The sequence below is a fragment of the Diorhabda sublineata genome, chromosome 6 (genome assembly GCF_026230105.1).
Source record: "Diorhabda sublineata isolate icDioSubl1.1 chromosome 6, icDioSubl1.1, whole genome shotgun sequence".
Lineage (NCBI taxonomy): Eukaryota > Metazoa > Arthropoda > Insecta > Coleoptera > Chrysomelidae > Diorhabda > Diorhabda sublineata.
The window spans coordinates 30,742,433-30,768,562 of NC_079479.1; the positions used below are offsets into that span (position 1 = coordinate 30,742,433).

A 26,130-nucleotide genomic window follows, 5' to 3' on the forward strand; every position below is an offset into this window, starting at 1 on the left:
ACAGATTTAAATTTGGGTTGTAACAACATCTAAAGAGTTTATTCTGTGCACCGTTTTAGTTTTTATTTTTTACTATGTGATTAATTGTCGAAGTTATTTAGTTTCTACGATAAGATATTTGTAAGAATGTACCCCACCTACGTTCGTATTGTACACCATGGGGTAGATTCATACAGGGTAAATGAAAAGCCAATTAAAATTGTTGAATTTTCATTAATTGTTACAAAAATATTTATTTACCAAAGAACTAACTTAGAAATATTTGACTTGATTCATAGTTGATTAATCTGTTTTTAGAAAAATAACAAAAAATAACATCGTTCATCCTTTATTTACTTATTAATAATTTTAAGCTAACAGTCTAATTGAAATGTTTACAATCATTTTGTATGACATTGTTGTATGGTCTTTAACAATTTAATTACATTGGAACTTATTGCATATTATTTAAATTATCTGCAAAAGTTATAAGTCTTTCCATTCTAGGTGTACATCCTTCTGTTCCTGGTTGAGGATCAGGGAGGACAATGGCGATATCGGTGGTATACTACAGAGTGTGTATACAGAGAAAAAGAATGACCATGTAAATACAGGTTTCTTCCGAAGATATTTTCATCTATGTACACAAATAACGACTGAGAATTTTTTACTCAAACTTTACGAAAACACAACGGGCACATAAATGATCTGTACCTTACATCAACACTCACTAGTTCATGTAGGACTTTTTTGCGATTCCAGAAGTTGATATGGGAACAACGTTTGCAGTACAATGTGCGAAAAGGAGACCTGAAAAATGATTCAAGGACTTTATCACGACAACTTATTTATTATTTATTTTTAATTCGTTGGTTTTTGGCTAGTAAAAGTTTCAATCAGTCTACATCAATCTTATAAACCTATTCCTGGTTGTTTTTGATAGTACCTTCTAGGTAATTCGAATACTAAGGAATCTAGTGCATAGGATAGGTTTAATAAATACCTTTCATGGATGCCAGCATGTTAAATTTTATTGAAATACAATGGTAGTACAATAATAACAATAAATTTTGAATATAATTACAAATATTTTAAAAAAATACATAAAATGTTTTTGTAGTAATTTTAAACACATTTAGATGTTTTATTACTAAGTAAAACGTAACGATCCTGTGGCTTTTTAGAAATAAAGTGAATTGAGCGCCATATTTTCAATTGTGTAGCGTACTGTCGATGTAACTCGGAAGCCATCAAGGTTCGTTCAGTAATAATGATTTATAGAGAGTTTCTTTTGAAATTATAATATTATAAGTAATTTTTGACATCATGACAAAAGAAACATGATGATCTTCAAATCAGATTCTTAGACAGACCTTTTCAAATGTCCATAGATATGTTTAATCTGAAATAAAGTAAAGAAAGGTATATGAAGAAAATATCATAGCAGAAGTAGTTACAAAATAAGTTATAATGGACAGACAAATGGTTCTGAATTGAGTAGTATTAAGAGTGCGGTGATAGAGGTCTGCTCTGCACAAGACTCCATTTTGTTTACTGGTCATTATAAAGTAGTGGGACTTGGGTACTGCTTGACATAAATACATGAGTCAGGTAAGTTAACTTGCTTTAATGTACTTACTAAATAAGTAATATTTAGAAGATTGTACTACTAAAAATATTTATCCAGACTTCTTTTTTTTTCGTTATTAATTTACATAACTATTTGTCCTGCTTCTTTTACCCCACAATCCTTTTAGATTAACCCAGGCTGGTTCTCGTTTACCCCAAGCCCCTGTAAAGAAATTAGGTTAGAGTTATATAGAAACAGAATTATCACAAAAATTCAAATAATGATACTCGTAACAGCTCAACTTAATCAAACTATCAAATCATTTTTATTATTTTGAATAGTAATATCAAGGTATTGTAAACTATAAGAAGGAATCGATGGCATTATTAAAATATACGTTATGTGAAAAGGTCCTCATGTTATTTCAATGATCCCATATTTATGAAAAACAATATATTAGCTTTTTTTCTCTGACGGAAATAACTATCAAGCTTTTTCTAAGGATTCTCAGATCAATTCAATTGAAATAGGCCAATGAATATAACCCTCCAGTTTGCATACATGTTTTTAAAAACTTTGATTGAGTTGAACCTATCTTATAGTTATAATTAACAAGAATTGGTTGTTTTAGAGAAAAAAAAAAAGCATAATAAAGCATACAAATCATCAAAATAGAATTTATGAAGTGAAAGGTATACTTCGAGACATTATTTGAAATAACACTAATATGAGTAATATCACAAAAGTAAAAATATATATAACATATGCTAGCCCTGTACCAGAGTGTAGCTACGTTTTTCAAGATACAAGGAAACTTCTTTAGGGAAATGCTTCTATTTATGTTCAGAGTAATCACTACGCGCTTTTGCAATCATAGTTTTCACAACTTCAAAAGTTGAAGCCTTCTTTTGGAACGTCATGTCATGAAAGGTCTACCATGTAACTATTTTTTAGGGTGGATGTTCATGGTATAATTTTTCATTCATATGTTGTGTGTATTGTGTGACGATTCATTTTCGTAGTATAACATTAACTCACAAATATTGACTGACCCAAGAACTGCAAATAAACATTTTATGGTGTATCTTACTATTTAAGGTTGATGGTAGTATTCTTCACTTACTTCTCTAGATTCCTTTATGCCGTTTCAACCGGGATTTTGGTTTCCATTATCTCTTTATCCATTTCTTCTACTCTTTTCGAATCTTTATTCATTTGCTGTATTATTTTTTATCGCCTTCTTTCTCCCTTTGCTACTGATGCAACCAGGTTTTCCTGAGTCTTCCTTTCCTTCTTTTTACCTCAGTCACTTTTCTTTGTGGAGTTTATGTGTCCGTACCAGTTTTTTAAACTGTTTTGTTGTTTCATCGGTAAAAACAGACAATGCCAGTTCACATACTGCAGGTATTTACGATGTAGAAATTGTTACTGATGGTTGGTCAGTGTGTAGCGTGGACTTGAATTCTATGGGACATTTATGGCATGAACTGTTAATTCTCATCCTTTTCTTTCGAATAACTCGTTTAAAACATAAACCATTCATTATAAAGCTAAGACAAATGACTTTGAGATGTTAAAATCAGGAAAAGAATGGAAGCTAGCGCGTGCCACTTAAGTTGATTTGTTTGCGAGTATTTACGAAAAAATATATACCTCGTTCAAGTTTTGAATATTTTGAATACTAACATTACATATAATTATTCTCTGCTTCGTTCTGAAGGCTTCTATTTTTTCAAACAAAATTTTTTCTAAACGATAATGTAATTAATACCTTGTAAATTGTGTTTGAAAAATAAAAGTATCATAAATAAGTTGTTAATAGAAAAGCACAAACTTGTACATATTTTCTTAAAAATTCGGATACTGAACTCAAATAAAAAAGAATCTGATCTGATTCAAGACAAACAATATTGTTTAAAACATGCAGTCAACTCAGTCCCTGTTTGTTTCTGGTGCCCTTACTAACAGAGCACCTTTTACGTAAGTCCACAGTAGAAACCTAGTCATTTTAAAACCTCACTTCAATTCTCATTTAGATATTGAAAATTCCAATAAAAAGTGGTATCTAGAGAATGGTGTATTTGGTTTATATTTGTACAACTCATTGAGAAAACATTGTAAACTGTAGAATTCTATTTCTTTGAAGATGGAAATAGAGCTTTTCTGATTTAAAGCTTCAAAAGGAAGTGTGATCCCCAAATTCTGGTATCGAAATTATTTCACACGTTAAATATGAAATTTTCCTACAAATGAATACATCGACCGTGAAATATATAGTTCAGAAACATTTTTTGTTTGTTTGTTGCAGTTAGGTGCAGTGGTTCCATAATTATTAATGGGTGATAGTTTTGTTAGTATGCTGTCTTTTAAATATTTAAAAAGATTTTGAGTATTACACTATTAGTTATTACATAACTTGTTTGTTATTCTATTTAAAAGTATTTTCTCCTTTGATTGTTACAGCACACGCCAACTAAAGAGATCCCGAAGTTCGTCGTCCTCCTGAAGTATTTTTAACACTAATTCTGAGAGGAAAAAATGTGGTTGTTGAAGAACAAGCAGAAGAAATAAAATTTATTTGTTCTCCTGCTTAAGTTGTGATCCGTTTATTGCAGGTAGAAGAAAATATTACAAGGGAAAATCAGTATGGGATGAGTCAAGTCTATGGAAACAGCTTTATAAGTGAAGGCGTTGTTCGTTAATGATGTAGAAAGTGTATGATATATTGGATGGTGAGAAATGGTTTCGATATGCCACATCCGAAACGAAAAATACTTTTCAAAAGGTTTCATAAGGAACAGAAACCGTACAAAGGAACAATGGCGGTAGTAGCAAAAAAATTCTACTGTAAATGTACACGACGATAGTGATACCGATAATTATATCTGGTTTGGAAACCACAAAAATCAACAATCTCTCGAAATTACAAAGACTGTACATGTACAGCCGGCTCCATAAGAATATGCCCAGCAGCTACAGTAGAAGTGAACCTGAATCTGCATGGAACATGCTTCAAGATGAAATACCAAAAAAGAATATCTTTGAGAAAAATTTACCTTAAAAAATGACTTCAAATAGTATAACGTTGACTCCAAAATAGCATACAGAAGGAATAGGAGGAGAGGGACCTAGAATCAAACATTATAAAAGCAGTAGACAAAATATTATATGCAATCGAAGAATGAGTTGAATTTGGAAAGGAGATTAACATATTGTCCGCGGTCTAACAACCATTGAATGTCTGAAAAAGTTGATTGAATTAGGTAAAAATAAAATTACCATCTTATAGGTTCTGAGACTCAATGGAGTGAAGGGTAATGAAATAGCAGACAGACTTGCTGAAGTAGAGGCGGATAAATTCCTCGTAGGACCTGAACCCTTCTGTGGAATCGGCTATAGGACAAGATAGAAAACATTAAAAAAAGAAGGTAGATAGGATAAGGATATGAGTATAAGGACAAAAAACGTATCGACATGCAGGGAATTGCCTGAAGCGCTAGGCAATGTATGTAGTCGACAAAACCTCTATACACGTTCTCTCGACATATGGGAGACTAGAGAGCTCCAGAGCATTACATCTGGAGGTATATGAAATAGAAAATGAAGATATTTTGCAGTTGCAACAAGCTGAACTTTTTGAAATGAGTCGGATTAGTAGATCACCCATAAACACTGACATTTTGGAACAAAAATTGATGCAAATCCACTTTTAGGAATTTGTGAGCCTCATAGGGAGCTATTCGAAACAAAAGAAGAATTTTTATGTCCCACAATGATGCCTGACCTCACTTTTATTCATATGTTTGTTATTTTATATAAAAACAAGTGGAATAATAAAAACAATACTAGTTTATTGATTACCTTTGAAACTTTCCCATTTACTTCTTTTTCCCCAACCGTCCGTAAACTTTGACCAATTGTTTCTTTTAGAAGTTAGTATTTCAGGTTCAATTTCGTCTTCGTAAGGTAAAGGATCTTCATTGTCGTTTAAGGAGGATGCTATTTCTTGAAGTGTTAACTCTTTGTATTCTGGTGGTACTCTCTTGCCCCAACCACTCTAAAAAGTTTGTGCGATATGAAAATCAATTTTTATGTTTTTTAAAGAAAAAATGACGGTTGAGGTTTAGAAACCAGTGATATTATTTTGCAAGTAATTATGAGATCAAACAATTATGAATCAGACGATTTATCTTGATTAGATAATCTTTCTTTATATTCAACAAGGGCATGAGGGTTTTCTGTTATTTTGTTCACTTTATACCATATTGTCTATTTATTTCAAAAGTGATTGTTTATTACATATTTTAGGACAAATAACTTTGAAAAGCGGACCACAACAGAACGTTGAAAAATGGAGTACTTAGAATTTCGCTGTAGCCAAAATAATAAAAATAAGAACAAACTTTATAATTAGTATTTTATTGACATAAGAACAAATCAATCTCTCTGAAACTCTTATAAATTTACTTCCCGGCATTTAAATTATATAAATAATAAATCGAATAGAAACTTATATTCAATTTACATCTCTAAGAAATCATTGCGGGGGTATTTGTGTCATATATTCTAAGGCACGCTCCTTTTTTATAAAAATATTGGAGCGTGTATCAGTGTTGTTTAAATCCCTAATCGCAGCGCTAATATAATACGTGAGACTTCAGAAAATGTAACTGGGAATAACCAAGTGAACATTAGTCCAGTTTCAGTACAATTCTCGATATTATTTTTCTACGACAGACATAACCTATAACCTTCAAACTCCGACGAATTATGCAGTAAATTCATGAGTTAGAAACAAATGGCATTTCGACTATTTTGTTTAATATAAGGTGGTTTTTAAGGGGTATATTTTCTAATCTACCTGGTTTACGTCATATTAATTTAGCGTTTTTTAGGTCATAGAATCTATTTAGCAAGGTTCTAGATTTTTGTTTGTAACAACAGTACTTCAGATTTTGTATAATGGTGTTTATTTTAGGAAATGGGAGCTTGTCTGAAAAGGGAAAAAACTTAGTCAAAAATAATTTTTATTTACGTTTTTATATAGTCCTTTGCTTAGCTTATCCTAATTGGTCGATATCTATGGAAAAGTCTATAAAAACATTTTTGTTTTCGACAAAAAATTCTCGAATATGAGCTATCTACTTTTCAGAAGAAATGATGTATGATTTATAAAATAATAGAATAAACTTAAACGAAAACATATATAACAAGACCAACAAGAAATATTGGAGGAAGTATCCGAAGAGAAGCAGGAAATTGTGGATCAGCTCCCTGCTTTCAAGAAGTCATTGAACCACAAGATAATTGCACTCAGATCGTCCACATGGGAGGGATATTGAGGTTACAAAGGAAGTGGCAGAAAGAGGAAGTATCCGAAGAGAACCGGGAAATTGTGGATCAGATCCCTGCTTTCAAGAAGTCATTGAACCACAAGATAATTGCACTCAGATCGTCCACATGCGAGGGATATTGAGGTTACAAAGGAAGTGGCAGAAAGAGGAAGTATCCGAAGAGAACCAGGAAATTGTAGATCAGCTCCCTGCTTTCAAGAAGTCATTGAACCACAAGATAATTGCACTCAGATCGTCCACATGCGAGGGATATTGAGGTTACAAAGGAAGTGGTAGGAAGAGGAAGTATCCGAAGAGAACCAGGAAATTGTAGATCAGCTCCCTGCTTTCAAGAAGTCATTGAACCACAAGATAATTGCACTCAGATCGTCCACATGCGAGGGATATTGAGGTTACAAAGGAAGTGGTAGGAAGAGGAAGTATCCGAAGAGAACCAGGAAATTGTAGATCAGCTCCCTGCTTTCAAGAAGTCATTGAACCACAAGATAATTGCACTCAGATCGTCCACATGGGAGGGATATTGAGGTTACAAAGGAAGTGGCAGAAAGAGGAAGTATCCGAAGAGAACCGGGAAATTGTGGATCAGATCCCTGCTTTCAAGAAGTCATTGAACCACAAGATAATTGCACTCAGATCGTCCACATGGGAGGGATATTGAGGTTACAAAGGAAGTGGCAGAAAGAGGAAGTATCCGAAGAGAACCGGGAAATTGTGGATCAGATCCCTGCTTTCAAGAAGTCATTGAACCTGCTTTTAAGATCTCAATAAGATTCCAAAATTCATATTTTTAAAAATAATTAGAAATTTTAAGAGTTCATCGCAATAATAGGAGTGTGTAGAGAAAGTACATTTAGTAGAGAGTTACGGTTTTCATAAGTGGTAATTCCTACGACTCAATTTAAACATGTCGTAACTTCTTAAAACTAATCTATGATCTAAAAGAATACAAAAAATATTTTCTAATTAACTACTGAAGATAAATGAGTCAAGGGGGTCGAGAACATCGATGAATGTTTACTGCGAAGAAAATTTCTTCACAGTTTCTTAGTGGTGGAAACCTTTTTCTCCTTTAATATGCACTATATGATACTCCTTCGTCTATCCCAAGAGATCGTGTCAATATACATATGACAATTTAATACAAATTGATAAATGAAAATAAATAATGTATGCATACAAAAGATAGTTTAGAAATTGATTTGAACTCACCTGAAAGTTTTGCCAGGATCGTTTTTGTACAGAAAATGGAAGTGGATAAACATTTTGTTCTAAATTTGTGGGTTCAGCTCTTTTCAGTGCCCAACCACCATGTAAGTTTGTCCAACCTCGTTTACCCCACTCATTCAAATTACGATTCCAGTCTCTTTTGGCCACTTCTTCTCCCATCTTGGAAAAACTTTAGGTTAATTGTACTTTATTGAAAAAGAAGTTGAAACAATTATACATAATACAACAGTATATTTATTAGAGGAAATTCATCCGCCAAATACGGGACTTATATTTCAACAAGATTGTGTAGTCTGACTCATACCAGCACGCGTACCTTCATTTACAAGGAATGAACATTTCAGTCCTTCACGCAGTCTTCTTTTCCTTAGCATCAAATTAAACATCAGTTTGAATTGAAAAAAATCGCATAATTTCTGTATTGGAGTCAGGTAATTTAGAATTACTGAAGGGCTTCCAGTAGTGACTATTTGCTACTGAAATCGACCTCAGCATAAAAGCTAATATTTTTTATCGAAATGGCTGTAATTTTGAACGAGGGATCTGGTGAAATTTTAGGAGAATATAAACTGCCTATTCTCTATGAAGTTCAGAATCATTATGTTGTAGCATACAATTACGTATACTCAGAGGTTCATTTACATGAAAAAAGCCTTCAACAATGCTTGACTCTATTGCTGCCTACGACATTCTTGCGAGACGAGAATCGAGATGGTACTTTGAAGTTTCCTTTCGAGACTTTTAAACAGTTTCTTGTCAAATCTTGCACGAGAGTATCCAAAAGGTCTCGAAGATGAAATAGCAGAATAGAATAGCTATGAATGGGATCGAAACCAGGAGAATGAAAAAGCTTATTATGCCGAAGAATAAGTTTTGAAAGTCCTTCAAAGAACAAGTTGGATTTATACTGTGGAATTGAAAAAAATCAGCTTTGATAAATTTATTGGCTTGTTGGCGTGAATTTGTGAGTTTAAATAACCCCAGAAGAAATCTAATAGTTTTAAATCACACGTTCTAGGGGGTCAATTATGATCACCCAAACTAGAAAGTACACGACCTGGAAATGTCTTATGCAGTAATCGAAGTATTTCATGGAGTTATTGGCATGTGGCACTGTCTTCTTGAAACCACATATTGGCCACATCAATATTATCAAATTTTGGTGAAAAGAACTGCTTAACCAGCCTCAAAACCCCAAAAACGGTAATTTCGACGATTATAAACCCATCAAAGTCAAATGCGATTCGTCGCTTAAGATGATTCTGCTCGTGATATCAGTTAATGCTCAATAATCCATTTAACAAACTTTCTTTGCTATGCCTGATCATTAGGCTTCAGTTGGTTGTTTTAAATTTTGTAACCATGGGAAGCAAAAATTTTATATCGACATAAAAGAATTGTTTTTGGACGATCAGTGATTTTGCTATCTTCAACGGATCCCGTCTCCCGGAATGTTTTTGTTGTACGAAACTTTTGAACTGCAGCCGTAAAACTTTCATTATTTTTGAAATATTATTTCAACAATTTATTTCTTTGCCACGATGTGACAAGGACTGTGCTTGTCAGATTCCGGTATGGAGTACGATGGCGAGGGGTTTTCTCAGCATCTAGGCCATATCTGTACTGGCAGAAAGGCTATTTCCCGGCTTTCCATATGGAAAAACCGGAATCGGCTAATGCTTTTTATATTTGTATGACTGGGTTACACAAACACCTCAGTTATGTATTCTCATTCTAAAAAAGTATAAGAAGCCAATAATCATATTGGGAGAATATAATCAAAAAATTTGCAAGACTTTTTCAAAGATTCATCTCGTAGGTTAGTCTAATACAATCTAAATTAAAAATATTTGGATCACTGAAATTGAGAAAGACTAAAAAACCTAAGTATTTCAATATCCACCAATTTGTGAAAGACACTTATTCTTGCCACATAGAAATAGTGATGTAGAATATCTGAAAAGATTAAGGGTATGTTTATCTATGCGTTACGAAATTAGTATAACAATAAATGTTGCAATGGATACATTACCAAAGATTTACTGAGGTACCTATGTAAGTTTAAAAAGAAAACCGGCAACATCGACGAGGATACATGGAAGTAGAAACGAAAAACTGATATTCCCAAAGCAATAATAAAAGTATGAACAATTCATACATAAAATTTCTAGTACTTGATTATTTGTTTCCCATATTTGATTATGAATATTTGATGCCAAGGGAATACATTTTTTTGAACAAAAAAAATCATTAAATGCAAACTAACAACCGTTTCAAATTTTGCTTAAAAGAAAAAGCAAAAGCTACACGAAATCCTCTTCTTCAAATAACTATTTTCATATATTTACTCAACGGATTATAACGCGAAACGTAGCATGTTATCTTGGTCCAAACCTTGCAGGCCCTATTAACAATATTAAATCATTGATGTCTCCTTAACTGATGTGGAGGATCTGAGATTCTACTTTAACCCTTAAGTTATATGTAGAAGAGATTACCATAATATAATGAAAACATCCCTGGGTTATAAATTTGCAGCTTATTAAATTAAATGCATTATCACAAAATTTGATCGAATAGCAAGTGCTACTTCATTTTATACGATATTTATTTATTAGCCGAAATTAGAATTTTCAATATTATAACGATTTATTAGGAGCCGAATATAAATAATAAAAAATCGATAATATTTCAATAAATCAATGTTTTCAATATAAAGTAAGTTGTTATTTGACTGGGACATTAAATACAGTTACTTTTCTATGATTGGGTTAATCCCATCATGATCTGAATATTCGGATCTGTCTCTGTTGTTCAGAAACTGATTAGGTTAACCGAGTTGTAGTTATGTGATACAAATTTCTACCCTGGTAGACCTATACTTCAACTATATTTAGATAGTTCACGATAATGTTATTTGTTCTAACTAAATCGACATAGTATGGCTGGACTTCGCGCTTCGCAATTACAAGAGCAAAACAGGGCAGCCCGCGAAACGGTTCGATTGGCAATACGAAGAAATTTATGAAATAATGATTTGAACCGAGCACCGTTTCGATACGATTTCGATTCTGATTACTCCGTGTACGCATTGAGCCAATGAACGATTGTGCTGCCCTAGTGGAGAAGTGAAATTGCCATTATTAACTCCGCAACATGCCCTATTGCATTGCATTTGATTGCAAACGACCGTTGTTTCTAGACATCGTAATTTTGAGCAGACATTATCGAGAAGACCGACAATTTAATCCGACATTCAAGGTACTTATTTATTGCTTTTAATGCTGAACAAATATCGCTTGGTGAGTAATTTGAATTATTTGAAGATAATTCATCATCATCGTCATCATCATTCAGCATTATCTCGTCCACTGCTAGGCATAGGCCTCCTCCAAATGCTTCCAGTTTTCTCTGCTCTAATATCGTCCGTCCATCTCGTTGGGGGTCTTCCTGGATTTCGTCTGTCTGTTTTCGGTTTCCAATCTAGAATTCTTTTTGTCCATCGGTTACCTTGCATCCTTGCAACATGTCCTGCCCACCGTCATTTCTGTCTCAGTATTTGGTCTATGATATCTTTAATTCCAGATCGTCTGAGCAATTCGTCATTCCTTATCCGATCCCTCATAGTGATGACGAGCATAGACCTTTCCATTTTACGCTGTGTAATTTGTAATTTAAGTATTGATCATCTAGTTAATGTCAGAGTCTCCGCGCCATAAGGAGGACGCATTGGTTAAATGCTTTTCTCTTAAGGCCGATTGAACACATCTCGTAATTTACCAAATGAAGCCCATCCTAGTGTCGTTATTGGAGACAGTTCTGTTGTTTAATTGTCTCTAGTGATTTTTATCTCATATATATAACTCTCTACCATCTGAATACCTTTATTTTCCACATTTAGTGGCTGGTAAGAACTAAATTTGTCATCATCTTGGTTTTATTGAAATTTATTTTTAGACCAACTTTCCTTGTTGCGATTTGCAAATCTGGTATCACCTTGTTTAACGCCTCATTCTATCTTAATTTTTTCAGTGGGAGAGTGTAGATTGACCGTTGTTGTCGCGTTATTATGTTTTGATATAATACTTGAATATCTGTGATCCACTCGACATTCTTCTAATGATTTCAAAATAGCTGGCAGTTCAACGGTATCGAATGCTTTATGGTAGTCGACAAAGATAAGGACTAGGGGTCTGTTTTATTCCATCGATTTTTCAATTAATATTTTTAAAGTAAGCATATGGACGCTTGTTCCATATCCTGAACGAAATCCTGCCTGTTTTCTTGGCTGATAAAGTTTCCTCTCTAGTCTCGTTGTTAAGATACGTGTGTATAGTTTATAGAGGTGGTTTAAAAGACTAACCGATTTATAGTTTTCGAGGTTTGTTCTATCTCCTTTTTTATAAAGTAAAATTGCGGTGGAGTTATTTCACTTAGTGGGGATATTGTTATAACTGATAAATGTTCCCAATTATGTTTTTGTTAATGTTATTCTTCAAAGCAGCAAATTTTGGAGTACAGTATCACAAAAAATGAAATTTTGAGAAATACAAAATAATTTTGGAAATTTATTAGTTGTTATTTATTGGCGTAAGAATATGAAAGCTGTCGTAAGAGCACTTATTTTCTTATTTAAGTAAATGTAGACAAATCGGGTTTAATAGTATCATGATAATTTAATTCGTTGCGGTTATTTCAGCATTGTTCATGGCCAGCAGCCATCTACTTTAACGTTCTAAATCCTTATGACACCTACAGAACCGTACAAATAATATTATATATAAAAAAAATAGATGATTTCCATTCCGAGTCCGATCAGGCGTTCTACCCAACCGATTTGCTTAATTTTTTTTTCAATGAAGGGTATTGATACACAGATCAGCCATCAACCATCGGATTTCATCTAATTTTCACCATTCTCAAGTTATACTCAAATGCGATTTCCCCCTGTACATTACTTATGGGAGTTTTTCACATACACACGTTTTATCCTAAATATCTCAGGTTCTATTCAAGATAGAGACTTCGTTTTGGTTTAAGAACACTCGCTGAAACACCTTCTTTCTTTTGAGTTTTTGAACACACAAATCGGTTGAGTTGGAGAGGAGATAGGCGCGGACATTTAATGTGGAGTTATGGATTTTTGTAGGTTTTTGGCAATTTTTCTACATTCAAAGATCTATATCTCAGGTTCTAATATAGCTACAAAGTTCGTTCTTTTCTATTATAATGATTTCTGATACTTATTTAATGGATTCGATGCGAGCGAAGCCGCGGCTAAAAGCTAGTTAAATTGATAATTTCCAAATCTTTAACAGCTATGTCCTTCCTTATCCTAATGTTGAAATAATTAAGCTTTTTTGTATTCCAAATAATATAATGAAATGTCTAAAAAGTGGATGGATTTGGGTATAGGGACTACCGATACCAAACTAATTTGCTTAAAAAATGTAGTGGAAAGTATAATAAAAGAAAGGGTGTTCTATTTAAAGCGAGAAATAAACAATAATCTCGATTTGCAATACTTCTTTCCAAAATAGGAAACGAAATGAGGAAACATTCGACACTTCTCCGTGATAGAAATTGTTGCAACCACTCCAGCTCTTGGGATTCACCTCTAAAACGGTACTCTGTACTAAACTATATTATGTATGTAAAAAACATTAATTAACAAAAGTATTTTTACAAGAAACATAATTATTATTGATGTAATATACGAGATCGTGATAATTATGTAACTTCAACAAAAATCATTTACTCCAAAATAAATGTATTGAACATTGTTCATTTTGGAGTACTTGCTAATATAGTTTATGTACTTCAAGGTTGTATGTAGGATTTTTCCGGCAGTTTTGAGCGCGCATATCAAGATATTTTTAAAAATTACATAAAAATAAATGAAATAAAAAAAGTTCCGGAATGATGTAGAAATTTTAGCCCTCATCACACACTTCAAATAGGTATGCTGGACCCTTCCGGCAAAAAAAGTGGTTTGCGTGATTTTTTTCTAAAAGCCAATAAAATTTACTATCGAATACTTAAAAAAAATAGTATCTGCTATGACGGTAAAACATTTTTTCAATAATTGTTTTTACATTGTTCCGGCAATTGGAATCCACGCATATCGAGCTTAGTTTATTCCTACACTCATGTTCTATTGATGTAAATACAAATTTTTTGATTCCTTTATGACGTGTTACCGGCTCCTCGCCTATTAGAATAAAAACATTGACGCCTACTTTTGGTATAACTAGACAACATACTTACGGAGAAGCTGATTGGGCGAAATTTAAACAAAATATATAAAAAGGCAATTGGATATGAAAAAGAAGGCGTATTCAATGATAACAGAAGATTCAAGTAATAAAAACAAAACCCGTTGGGAAATCGTGAACTCTAAAAAATCGTGAAATCTAAAATAAATAACCACCGCAACTTAATGAATTTTTTGCGTTAATATCTGAAATAGTTTTTAAATTTCTTAGCGACTCTCAATTCGAGTCAAGTTTCTTTTTGAAAAAACTCAATAAGCGCACTTTCGTATTTTTTATTAGTCCAATCTTAGAAAGTGGTGTCCAGGAAGCAATACTTAAGATAAGATAAAATGATGAACGCTCCATCTAATCAATGATACATCCACTCACCATTTTGTATAATGAATGAATAGAACAGGGACACTGGCCAGATTCTTTCAAAAGAACAAAAATTTTACGTAGACTCACCAGAAAATTACAGACCGATAGCTATTTTACCAACAATAAACGAAATATTCGATTTATGGTTAAAGAAAAATTGGTAAATTATCTAGAATTTCAATTCGGATATCGTCTAAATAAATCGTCTTAATATCGTCTCAAACCATATCTGCAATTCTACGACTCTTGGAAAAAAGTTGTTGATAAACTTGAAGAGTGCACGAGCCCTATGAGACTTAACGAAAGCTTTCGACTCCGTTCACATAGATAAATTAGAATTTTATGGTATTAGGGGGAAAGCATAGAAATTAATGGCATCTTACCTAACGAACAGAAAACAATATGTAGTTTGTGGAAACAGAAATTCAGATTTATGCAATGGTATTCCTCAAGGATCTATTTTGGGCCCACTTCTATTTATCCCCTTTGTTAATGATTTACCGGAAGCTATCGAATCTTACTTGCAGATGATAACGCAACGTTATCAGATGGTACAAAAGTAAGTGATAACACTTATTTATTTGAGTATTTGAGTACATGTACGATGTAACTGACGGTATTTACTAAACTGACTTTAAATGTACTCAATGTATATGAATGGGTTCAATAAACTATCTATCTATTTATCTATTTTATTTTAACTCAACGTCATACAATATCAGCAGCTTCGTAATTTTTAACATAATTATCTGCCATTAGTATTAATATGCACCACACACTGTAATGCTCATCGATGTATACATACTCATTTAGCTGAAACGTGTACAATGCACCTACGTACCCCTATCTGAATAGATAAAATTTCGAATACTTTCACATTTAAATTTTTCCAAGTTTTATGCAATTCGCAATGCGAGTAAGTCAAAGGGCAATCTACCAACTTCCGCATAACTAAACGAATTACATCACTTCCAATCCGTTCAATCTATTTTACTCTTCTTCCGAACATATTTATTATGCGTGACTAATATAGTCCAGTTAAATCATTGGAATGAAAAATAATGAGTAGAAACCTCAACACTTTAACATTATAAAAGTTAAAAAAAAAACTGTTTTCGCAAATATTTGTTTTCTTACGGCTCTAATGTTGATCACGTGAATATTGTCTAAAACATTTGTTTATACATTAAACCGTTTGTGAGAGAAAAAGACTGTAATGTGACAATTTATAGAGAACGTTCTCGGTTTATAACTATAAAAACACATCAAGTTGGCAGAAATTATACGAATCTGGTGGTAGTGCAGTCGTGATTCCGGCTTAAGGTCATCATTATTACGAGGGCCGTTTTTTTTCAGCCTCCGATCGTTCCGTGCAGACGCTTCGCGAGCACAAGGAAGCGGTGGCCGACTGAGAAGCTCTCGCACTACACACTCAGCGTCAGTCGGCGTTGTGCTACAGCCACGTAGACATGTCCGCTATTATTGATGCGAATTGTCAATTGCGAAGTGTGATTCGTTTATATGAAAACTATGTACCAAGGGACAACAACAATAATATGCGAAAAAAATTTACGTCAGATTTCTTTGTGATATCGAAATACGCACACAAAAGTAGAAACATCAGCCTCATTCAGAGATATTATTGCTTAATATTGAATAAATACATATGATTTTTGAAAATAGTTGCTATCTGGAAGGTCTCTTCTTAATCTCTGATAACATTTCCGAACTCAGTTTGCTTGAAAGCGCTTTTCCATCAATGAAATGTCCTCATGGAACCCGTCGCCTTGTTTGTCACTCACAACATCTAATTTTGCCGGATGGATATCTCGATAAGATCTTTATTTGACATTTGAAGTTCATTAATGAGTCCTCTTAATATTCTGATTCTTAGTTGTCTAGAAAATTAAGAACAGCTTTCACAAAACATTTCCAGGCGTGTTTTTCGTTATCACTCCGTTCTCTTTAACTTATCCTTCATCATCATCCTTTATTTTTGTTTTCTTGATTTCTTTTTTACGTATATCCACTGCCATCTTTAGGCGTAGCTGTCGAGATGAATGTGCAGCGATGGTAGAATAATGTAATTAGGACTTATTAGGACTGGCTAGAGCAGGCATCTGCGGATGATACCCCAAAATAAGCTCATTTTTCTCGCTATAGAAACATAGTAATCTCAATTTGCTTAAACAGCAGAGCTGTTGTAGAAGCTAGAACGACTAAAACGATGTTCTCTGAGTCTTCTTCTGGAGCAAATAAGTACTACAAGAACTGGTAAGTGATGGTTACAAGGTCCACTTCTTTTATGTGCCTGGTCACTTGAACAAAAATGAATGAACCAGAATAAAATAAAATAAAAAGGGCCAGAACTCATTCTAGGGGTAACAGGAAGTGCAGCTATTACATTTCTGAGTAGTAAAACTGCAAACCACGTCAATTGACGATCTAGTTTAATCTATTTGCAACGAATTTTACTCCCTGTTGCCTCGGTTTTCCGAGGGAGAGAAGCAAGGGATGTCTAGCGCTTTTATAAAACATTAATTTAATTTTGATTCTGAAGACGAACTAGGATTAGTTGACTCCAGGTTTTCTAGTAGCGGTTTTAGTCGCATAATCGTCAGTTTAAATTTAACTACATAAAGATAATATTTCAATTATATTCATACTTGAAATACAATGAAATTAAACACGTCTTATATCGTCCTATTATTAGCGTAGAATAATGAATACTAATACCTTGTTCTAGAAGAAATTCCTAAAGTGTTGTGGAGTATACGGTAATTCAGAATAACCGCTTCAGGTAATAAACTTAATCCTTTTTCTATCTTACCTTATTCAACTTCATAAGCTCTTTGGTCAATAAACTTTCGCGCGTATCTTAACTAACTTAAACAACAATACTGAAACAATTATATTAGTCACTTTCAGGGTGTAATAAGACTTAAAGATATTTATTTTATTGATACCAACAGAACTAATTTGAAAAGTACGAGAGGAAACTGGATAATATGTTTTACGTCTCTTATGTTTGGGAAGTTGACATTTTCTTCTGGAAAAATTCTTTTTTATAATGCACTAATCAACAAAACAGTGCCATTTTATTTCGGATGGATGCTTTTAATTTGATTACCAATATGCTGTGAAAATTATCACAAATGGATTTTCGTGTAAATCATGTGGTTATTCAAAGTCTTCGTATTTTCTTGTTTTTTACTCTTTTAAAGATCTGGTGATGTTTTGCCTATATTTGTCACACTTCTAAAGGTCAGTGGACAAAAAGCACCCAAGATAAAGCCAAATACTTAGAATAAGTCATAAAATCTAATCCCCTAGAAAACAACTGCAATATTGAGGCCGAAGTCAGGGATATTTTGGAAACATATCCACTTGAGCTTTCCGTAGAAAAATTTATCGGAAACTATACCGAAAAATCTAATTAGTGCCAAAATCCTGAAGGAACTATCAAACTAAAGGTTGAAGTATCTAACATAATTGTACAAAGCAGTATTAAAAACGGGTTATCTCCCAATTTTATGGAAAGTTGTCTAATTTATAATAATCCTTAAACTAGGAAAACCTTTTGAAGAGAATACACAAATTAGCCTATCATCCGTTATATCAAAACTGCTAGAAAAGTTACTAATAGAGCGAATAACACCAGCAGATTAATACCTAGCCATCCATTTTGATTTAGAAAGCAACATGCTTCCATGGAACATTTGTAACGAGTCACAAAGAAAGTGTACCAACCTTTTGAACATGAACAATACTGTTCGGCTGCTATTTTAGATATTTTCCATTCGATAAGATCTGACACGACGGACTACTATATAAAATTAGGAAAAACCTATCGCACATCCTTTTTGTTAATCCTAAAATCCTACCCCCAATACTGACCCCAAGTTCAGATCATATCACAACTTTACATCCAAATATGTCAGTCGTTCTACAGGGAAGTGCACTGGGCCCTATCCTCCATCTCCATGTACAAAATGACTAAACAGTTATAACAGAAAAAAAAATTACACAATTGGTTAGAAGAGGCTAGGACACTCCTAATTTGAAAGGATACGACTTGTGCAACCACCTACAAACACCTAATTTACTTAACTACGCCTAATCAAGAAGCCAGGTGGACCCAGGGAATGAAAACTCGCTGGAGGGGAAAATGAAACAAGGCGCACTCTCTGGGTTGATTAGCACAACTAATACGTTTATAGATTTGACGGAAGGTGACAGTAGAGGCCAGTGTCCAGCCAATCACATAACAGCATTGTCAACAACAACTTATTAACCTCATTGTTGCAAGTCGTACAGAGGCGTTTTCTTTCTATTGACGTACAGACTAAAATGGAAGATATAGATATAGTGGGTCACCTATTATTAAGCTTGCCAAAATCATATATCAACAGCACTGGAAACAGTACAACAGTCTAAGCTAACAGTAGACTATACAAAATCGAAGTAATCAGATGATGTTTATATCGAAAAATAAAAAAAGTTTCAGATACGGTGGAGCAGGTCACTTTAAAAGGGATTGACTGAAGGGCAGTAATTCAGTTAGATGAGGTCATTCGTATCGAGGTTAAAGAGGTAACAATTTTAAGGATAGAAGAAGCCAGTAGTTTGGAGGCTCATTTTATAGTAAAATTGTAGATTAATAAAGGTGAACTGATGTTTTTCATAGACCCTGGATGTACAGACCATATGGTAAGTAGTAATATATACTCCCCCCACCATAGTAATTGCAGTTGCTACAAATAATTATTTTATCTATGGAAATATCGAAGTTGTAAGCTTTAAGGTTAGAATACAGAGACTGGATCTTTTGAACACTTTTCTGAAATAAAAGCTTCCGTAAGGTAATGAGTGTTTGATTACTAAATTGGATGATACATATAACAAATGCGATTACTCTAGCTAGTAACCTCTGGAAATGAGGCTTGTGCTGGTAGTTCCTGTTCTTCAGTTACTTTTGGAAACATTGAGAGGTTGAGACGCATCATCTAAGAGGATCCAAGATGCATTTATTAAGTGATTGAGATAGGAGCCTTGTGTGGATTTACGAATTCACCTACACCAACAATGGCTGAAAAGTAAAAGTCTGTTAAGAAAGTTGTGTACTACGTAGTATTCTTTCGTAATATAGGATAAGAGAAACTGGTAAAAATCAACATATAGAAATAGAAAATGTTTACCTATAGCCCTTGAGACAGTCAATAATCGTGGGCTTATATTGGATCACGATAGTGCATCGGTACACATCGTTCATCAGACAGTTGAATTTGAAAATAATGTAATGTAATGAATTTCCACCCTATACTTCTGTGTGATTTCTGGTTATTGCTTAATCGCAAGAAACGGGGGATTGGAAAGCTCAAGAAACTAATTTTTTATATTTTAGTTTTCAAGTTTTTTGGTTGTTGAAGCTTCGGTTACAAAAAAATTACTAATTCCAATCATTGAAACGTCATTTATACATAAATGGAATGGATTTTTCATTTAATCCATTATTGGTGACAGTACCTTTGTACCATATCCAATTTCTCTCGAAATTTCATTAGCTAGAGTATGCCAAGTTGGAAAAGAAAGAAGTAGAAAGAGTTTGTGGTCCTCACTATATATTCTAGATAATGGAGGGACTAGAATACGTCTGAAATTGAATTTGTAAACGATGTTCTGGATAATAAATTCTAATGGATAATAAAATACCACTAGAAAAGTATAAAATGAAGCTATTCCATTAAACGTAACCAGATGTAACAAGCGATAATGATAATTCATTAATTGATATTTGATACAGAAAAAGTGGTAATAATGATAAATTTTTTATCTCTTGTTAGCTTCATAAAACCATCTTAAAGTTACAATGAATACCAGGAGGTAAAAATGTACTTACGCCTCTTAGTTTCTAACATGCTTTGTTAGTTTTTACTTTTATTTATTGATTTTAATGTAAAAATTATTCTATTAATTAAAACCTTCTTTTAACTCTGCACACTTATTCCAATGAGAGAGATTTTCATCAGATGCATACTGGTTCTGAAACGTGGTGGATGACAATATTGTAGAAGCTGTTCTCCCCACGTCAACCACCGCCATTTTGTGAATCTACACTTGCAGCTCCAAAACTGAGGAACATGAAATGGTCGTTTGCAAGCACCAATTTATGTTCAAAATTGTAGGAACTTATCATAAAATTTAATTAAAAAATAAATACCACTGCGTTTTTTGTGGTTGTTGAGAAAGTATCATGTACAACACGTGTTGAAAAATCGAATTGACACTCGTTGCTTAAGTCACTCGCCTATTGCTCGTAGCTCAATTCAGCAAGCTCTTGAAAAATCTCCCATTTTCTTTCTTCATTCTCTATTTAGATCTTTTAACCGTGATATAATTTTGTAGGATAAAAGATAATTCTTTCTATGAAATCTCTCTTCAAATGCTTCTTTTATAGGCCCGTTTTCATTACAATATTCTACTAAAGCTCAACCATAATAATCTTCCAATTAATAATGCAATCAATAATGATGTTTATGATGATCATAATATGGAAATTGATGATTGAGGTTATATGCAAATGGAAACGATGACCGTATTATATAGTCGTAGGAAAAGCTTCAATTCATCCAATAACACGAGATTCATCGTCTATATGCTAAAATATGACATCACGTTCAAGTATTGTTTTAATTTACTCTATCTCACAAACTCACAGTCGATTGATCTATACAGAAAAAAAATCACCCGTCATCTAAATATTCGATGACATAATCATTATATTCTTGATATTAAGAATGAAGTTGGCAGGTATCTAACCCAGAGGAAGTATGTTCGGAAGGTAATTTCCTTGAGGATGGAGGAGGATGTTTAATGAACAACTTAGCGGGATATAATTCACCAAAAATAAGATTGTTTCGAAAGGCTTCTAAATCTGATATAGTAATTTTCAATTAACATTGTCGATGTATTTGTAAAGTTCGCTGAAATTTCTGATACGCCTGTACAAATTATTGAAGAAAGATTGGGGCTGAAGTGAATGAATACAAACAGGGGTAAAGCTAAAGGCAGCAATGAAAAAAACACCGTTGTGATAGATAAATAATCAAATATATATGAAAAAAATTTTCACAGATTTCAATTTCAATGAAACACAACAACTTTAATTTAAAAAATCAACTCAGGTCGCCCTAATAGCATGGGGATTTTCTTCTGCTCATAAATGTGAGTTACGAGAATTATTCCTTCTCTTGTAAATTAGGCTTTTTCTGGGAATACTGTACAGTATTAGTTGATAATTGTTAATCGATCTACAAAATTCCAACCAATGGATTTCATCTCAAGGATGTCGTCGCTGAACCATCTAAATATGATATGGGTACAGATGATTTTATCGCAAGACTCTACTTTCTTTTGATTGAGTGACATTAAGTTCACGCTTTACTCTAGTGGTAATTGTAAGGTTCATAGTAATAGCGTTAATAATGTCAAATTCCTGCGCTCCATCTACTTGTTCAGCATGGTGGTCTTCATCATCCTAGTTGCAGCTAAGCAACCATTGATGCAAACAAAGGACTGAGTCCTAGTGTATAATGAGGAAGAAGAAGAAGAAGAGAACAAAAGTTTTACCAAAGCTTACACAATAGTTCGCAATATTGATAATGACCAAATTTTTATTTGGTACAGTAATATACGAGGTCTGACTATTAAATAACGAGACTGCACACCTAGGGGGCGCCCTAGACGTGAGGGCCTGGAGAGCAGATCAAAATTCAAGGCAATGTTGATCGTTTTTTCGACATTAACGGTATCGTGATGACTGAATGGGTTCCAGAGGGTTAGATTATCAACCAGACTTACTATTTGTCAGTTTTGGCAACACTGTGAGAACGAATGAAGCAGTATTTGGACAGTAAGCGCACTCCAGTGCTCGAACACCCGCTGTACTCACCAGATTTGGCATCTGCTTTGAAAGGGAACCCGATTTTAACCGATGGAAGCAGTAAAGCAAAAAACGGTAGAGCTCCTAAAGGCACTCAACAAAGAAGACTTCCAGCACTGGTTCTATCAATGCAAAAAACGTATGGAAAGATCTGTGGAGAGGGGAGTGGATTGTATTGAAGGGGAGCATTCAAATGTAGAATAATTTTTATAATAAAACCTTTTTTCGTAACCAGTCTCGTTATTTAATAGCCAGACCTCGTAATGTATTATCTGATAAAAATTTTTAATTATTCAACATACATTGACACATACAAGACTTTTCAATCAGTTTAATTTATTATTTATAAATAATATCCCAATGCGATTTTTGTCTGAAAACTCAAAATTAAAAAACAGTAGATATTTGGATGGACAGTTAAGATGTAGTTGAATTTATACATACATATTAGATTAAGGTACTCAATTTAGTTAAATACTCGAAATTTATAAAATTTGTTTAAATTACTACAGTATGATCATCTTGATTGGCTATTTATGTAATTTGAAAATAACTTATTCATTTAAACAATACATTATACAGAGTTTTGGAATTTCTAAGTTTCGAATGATTGATAGTAATGCAAAAAATTTGAACATCAATTGATCTGTGTAACCACCAATTGAAATTTATGGTCAATTTCACAAGTCACCCTTAAATCAGTAAAGAAGAGGAGTTGACAGTAGCTCCTTGATATCCTGCCTCTACATATGGTAAAAGTATGGGAAGTTTCTCAGGACTGTATTAATGAATTAATGAACAGATCACCAACAAGAATAAAAATAGGTCACCTGTGTGTTGTCAAAGCATCTTATTCTCTAAAATGAAGTTCTTCCTCAAATCATTTATATAAATATATACAAAACGGCCACTTAAAACCTCAGAAAGGGAGACCAAAAATATCCACTATTGGGGATTACATTTTATACACTCTTTCAAGCTCGTCCCTTACTATTCAACAACTATAACGATCACGTATTGTTGCCGTAAATTATTTATGATAATTCTTCGATATAGAACTGAAAGATAAAGAATCAAGTGGAAAAACAAAGAAAATACTGTTTTTTTTGTAACGATGGATACTATTAACTTTTATAGTTCATATTTTGTCGTTTTCATATGTTGATACAAATTTGCTGTTGAAATATTCTGAATCTTTCCCATAACGCCTCGTTTATTAAATCTTTGAGTGTATTTCGGAAAAAGTATGAGTAAAACATCACATAAATTGATTCTGATAGATAAAGCTTTGAAAATATTGACAAGCGATGTGTGATGAAAATTGCTTTCTAAATTCCTTAGAAATAATATTTATTTAGTCGTCTTTCCCCAACGAGTTTCTGATTTTCCACCATTACTTCATTGTTAATCACATCCTTTCCTCGTTTAAACATGAAATGAGATCTTACTATTTGCGAGGTGGATTTGTGATTTTATAGGATTTAAAGTAATCTAAAAATCTAATTGGGTACAAGCCTCTGGAAATGAATTGAGGACTCAATCAAAATAACCATTTACATTTCTTTTTATAACAGTGATATTTTAATAGCTGGTAATATTATGCATTTTATACAGTACTAATGCAAAATATGGCCCAAAAAACAAATACGAGAGGTTTTAGTTGCAGTCTTGATCTCCATTTCTGTTTAATTGATACTAAAAGTAAGTATTAGAAAATTCTGATAAAGAAATCTTGGTTGATGGAAAACTTGTCAACAATATACTCATAACTAGCTCTCTTATAGATCTGGAGAGGCTCATTATTATAGTTTTCCACTAGAAGACTAAATATATGATCATAACTAACCAATAGATATACCAGAAAGAGATATCACGGATATAAATAAGATACAAATAAATCAAGTAGAAAAATTAACTTACATGGATACCGTAACAAACAATAACTAGGATTCTAGCATGGAGATACGAACAAAAGTACAAAAATTCCTTTTACTAGTTACACATTGTTGCCACCTCTCCGGAAGATTTTTGATGCTAGTACCGAAAAGCTTCTTTGGCAACCTGGACAGCCATTTGCGCACAAACTCTTCTACCTGGTCGTCGGTGTTAAATTTTTGACCTCGGAGGGCTTCTTTCAATGGTCCAAATATGTATGTATCTCCCCCCCCCCCAGTTGTGATATTGCATTGGTTTGACGGCGCGTTATCTTAGAGAAGAAACGCATTTCACGCTAAAATACTCCACCGTTTCCAAGAATAACCACGTGTTTTCAAAAGGTTAGTATTTATAGAGTTTGTGTGCGCAGGATCCCCGTCTGAAAATTTGCGTTAATAGGATATTCCTCCTTCGTCTCTTAGAGCTAGCAAACGGCGACAAACTTCCAATCGCATGTATTTTTGCTCGAAGTTCAACAGTTCGCGATATTGGAGGTGTTTTTGGCTGATAGACTTGTCTGGTATGATCTGGTTCATTATCGACAGTTTCGCGGCCATTTTTGAAACTATGCCCCATTCTGCTAACAAGTTGCGACATTTAAAATATACAAGCGTGCCAACTACAGCGTTCATATCCATCATATTTGAACTGCCTTGGTATAAACAAAATTTTAGAAGTAGTCAATACTATGAATAGACGTAAATTATCTAAGCATTATTTTCTTTATTTGGTAATGCAAGACAAAAAAACGAGAAACTAGGTTGGCGCATAACATTGTCAATGGTTCGGGAGTACTACAAATATATATATATATATATATATATATATATATATATATATATATATATATATATATATATATATATATATAATGTACTAATTCAAATAAAATTTTTCTTAGAGTCAATATTCACAGTTAGAACGGAAAATTATCCAAAAGCTAATTGGCTAATTATGTAACTTTAACTTTTTAGTGGAATATTTGATCGATAATAATATTAACATGTTCGAAGAAATAAAAATCTACCAAAGTCTATGACTAGCTTTGGAATTCAAGATTTGACACGGGCATGAATGCTTTCTCATTAAAAAACTTCGACGGAGAATTTGTATATTTCTTTCAGAGGTAAAGAGATTAGCAAAGTTGGAGAAAATGACAAGTTTAGTTAGAATTTTCACGCTGAGAAATGAATCGGTGGCTGTAGTCATAGGCACAAAAAATCGGTTTTACTGTTATATCTGAACTATTGGAGAATCACATCTAATTCAATTACAAAAAAACATCCAATACTATTTCTCATTATTGAAGATATATATTATGAATTATTTAGGGTAGTAACCAATGCTATGAAAATTCCTTCATATATTGGATATAATAATAAAATGAGTTACAACTTAAGTTAGATCAAAGTTACGGAGCTTCCCTAACTACAGATGCCTCGACCCATGTAAAAAAAATTCATAAAATCTACTCGGTCAAAATTACTT

The 26,130-nt window shown here is 33.2% G+C and overlaps 1 protein-coding gene across 1 annotated transcript in view; it reads right to left on the bottom strand.

Moving 5' to 3' along the window:
- Positions 1 to 983: 983 nt before the first annotated feature.
- Positions 984 to 26,130, bottom strand: part of LOC130445105 (prothoracicostatic peptide) — a 50,820-nt gene continuing 25,673 nt past the window's right edge. The window contains exons 3-6 of the mRNA XM_056780616.1: positions 8,113 to 8,289; positions 5,411 to 5,606; positions 1,619 to 1,771; positions 984 to 1,381 (exon numbers count right to left, since the gene is read on the bottom strand). Coding sequence (XP_056636594.1) covers positions 1,686 to 1,771; positions 5,411 to 5,606; positions 8,113 to 8,289 — 459 coding nt within the window. The 3' untranslated portion in view covers positions 984 to 1,381; positions 1,619 to 1,685. The remainder of the gene's footprint in view (positions 1,382 to 1,618; positions 1,772 to 5,410; positions 5,607 to 8,112; positions 8,290 to 26,130) is intronic.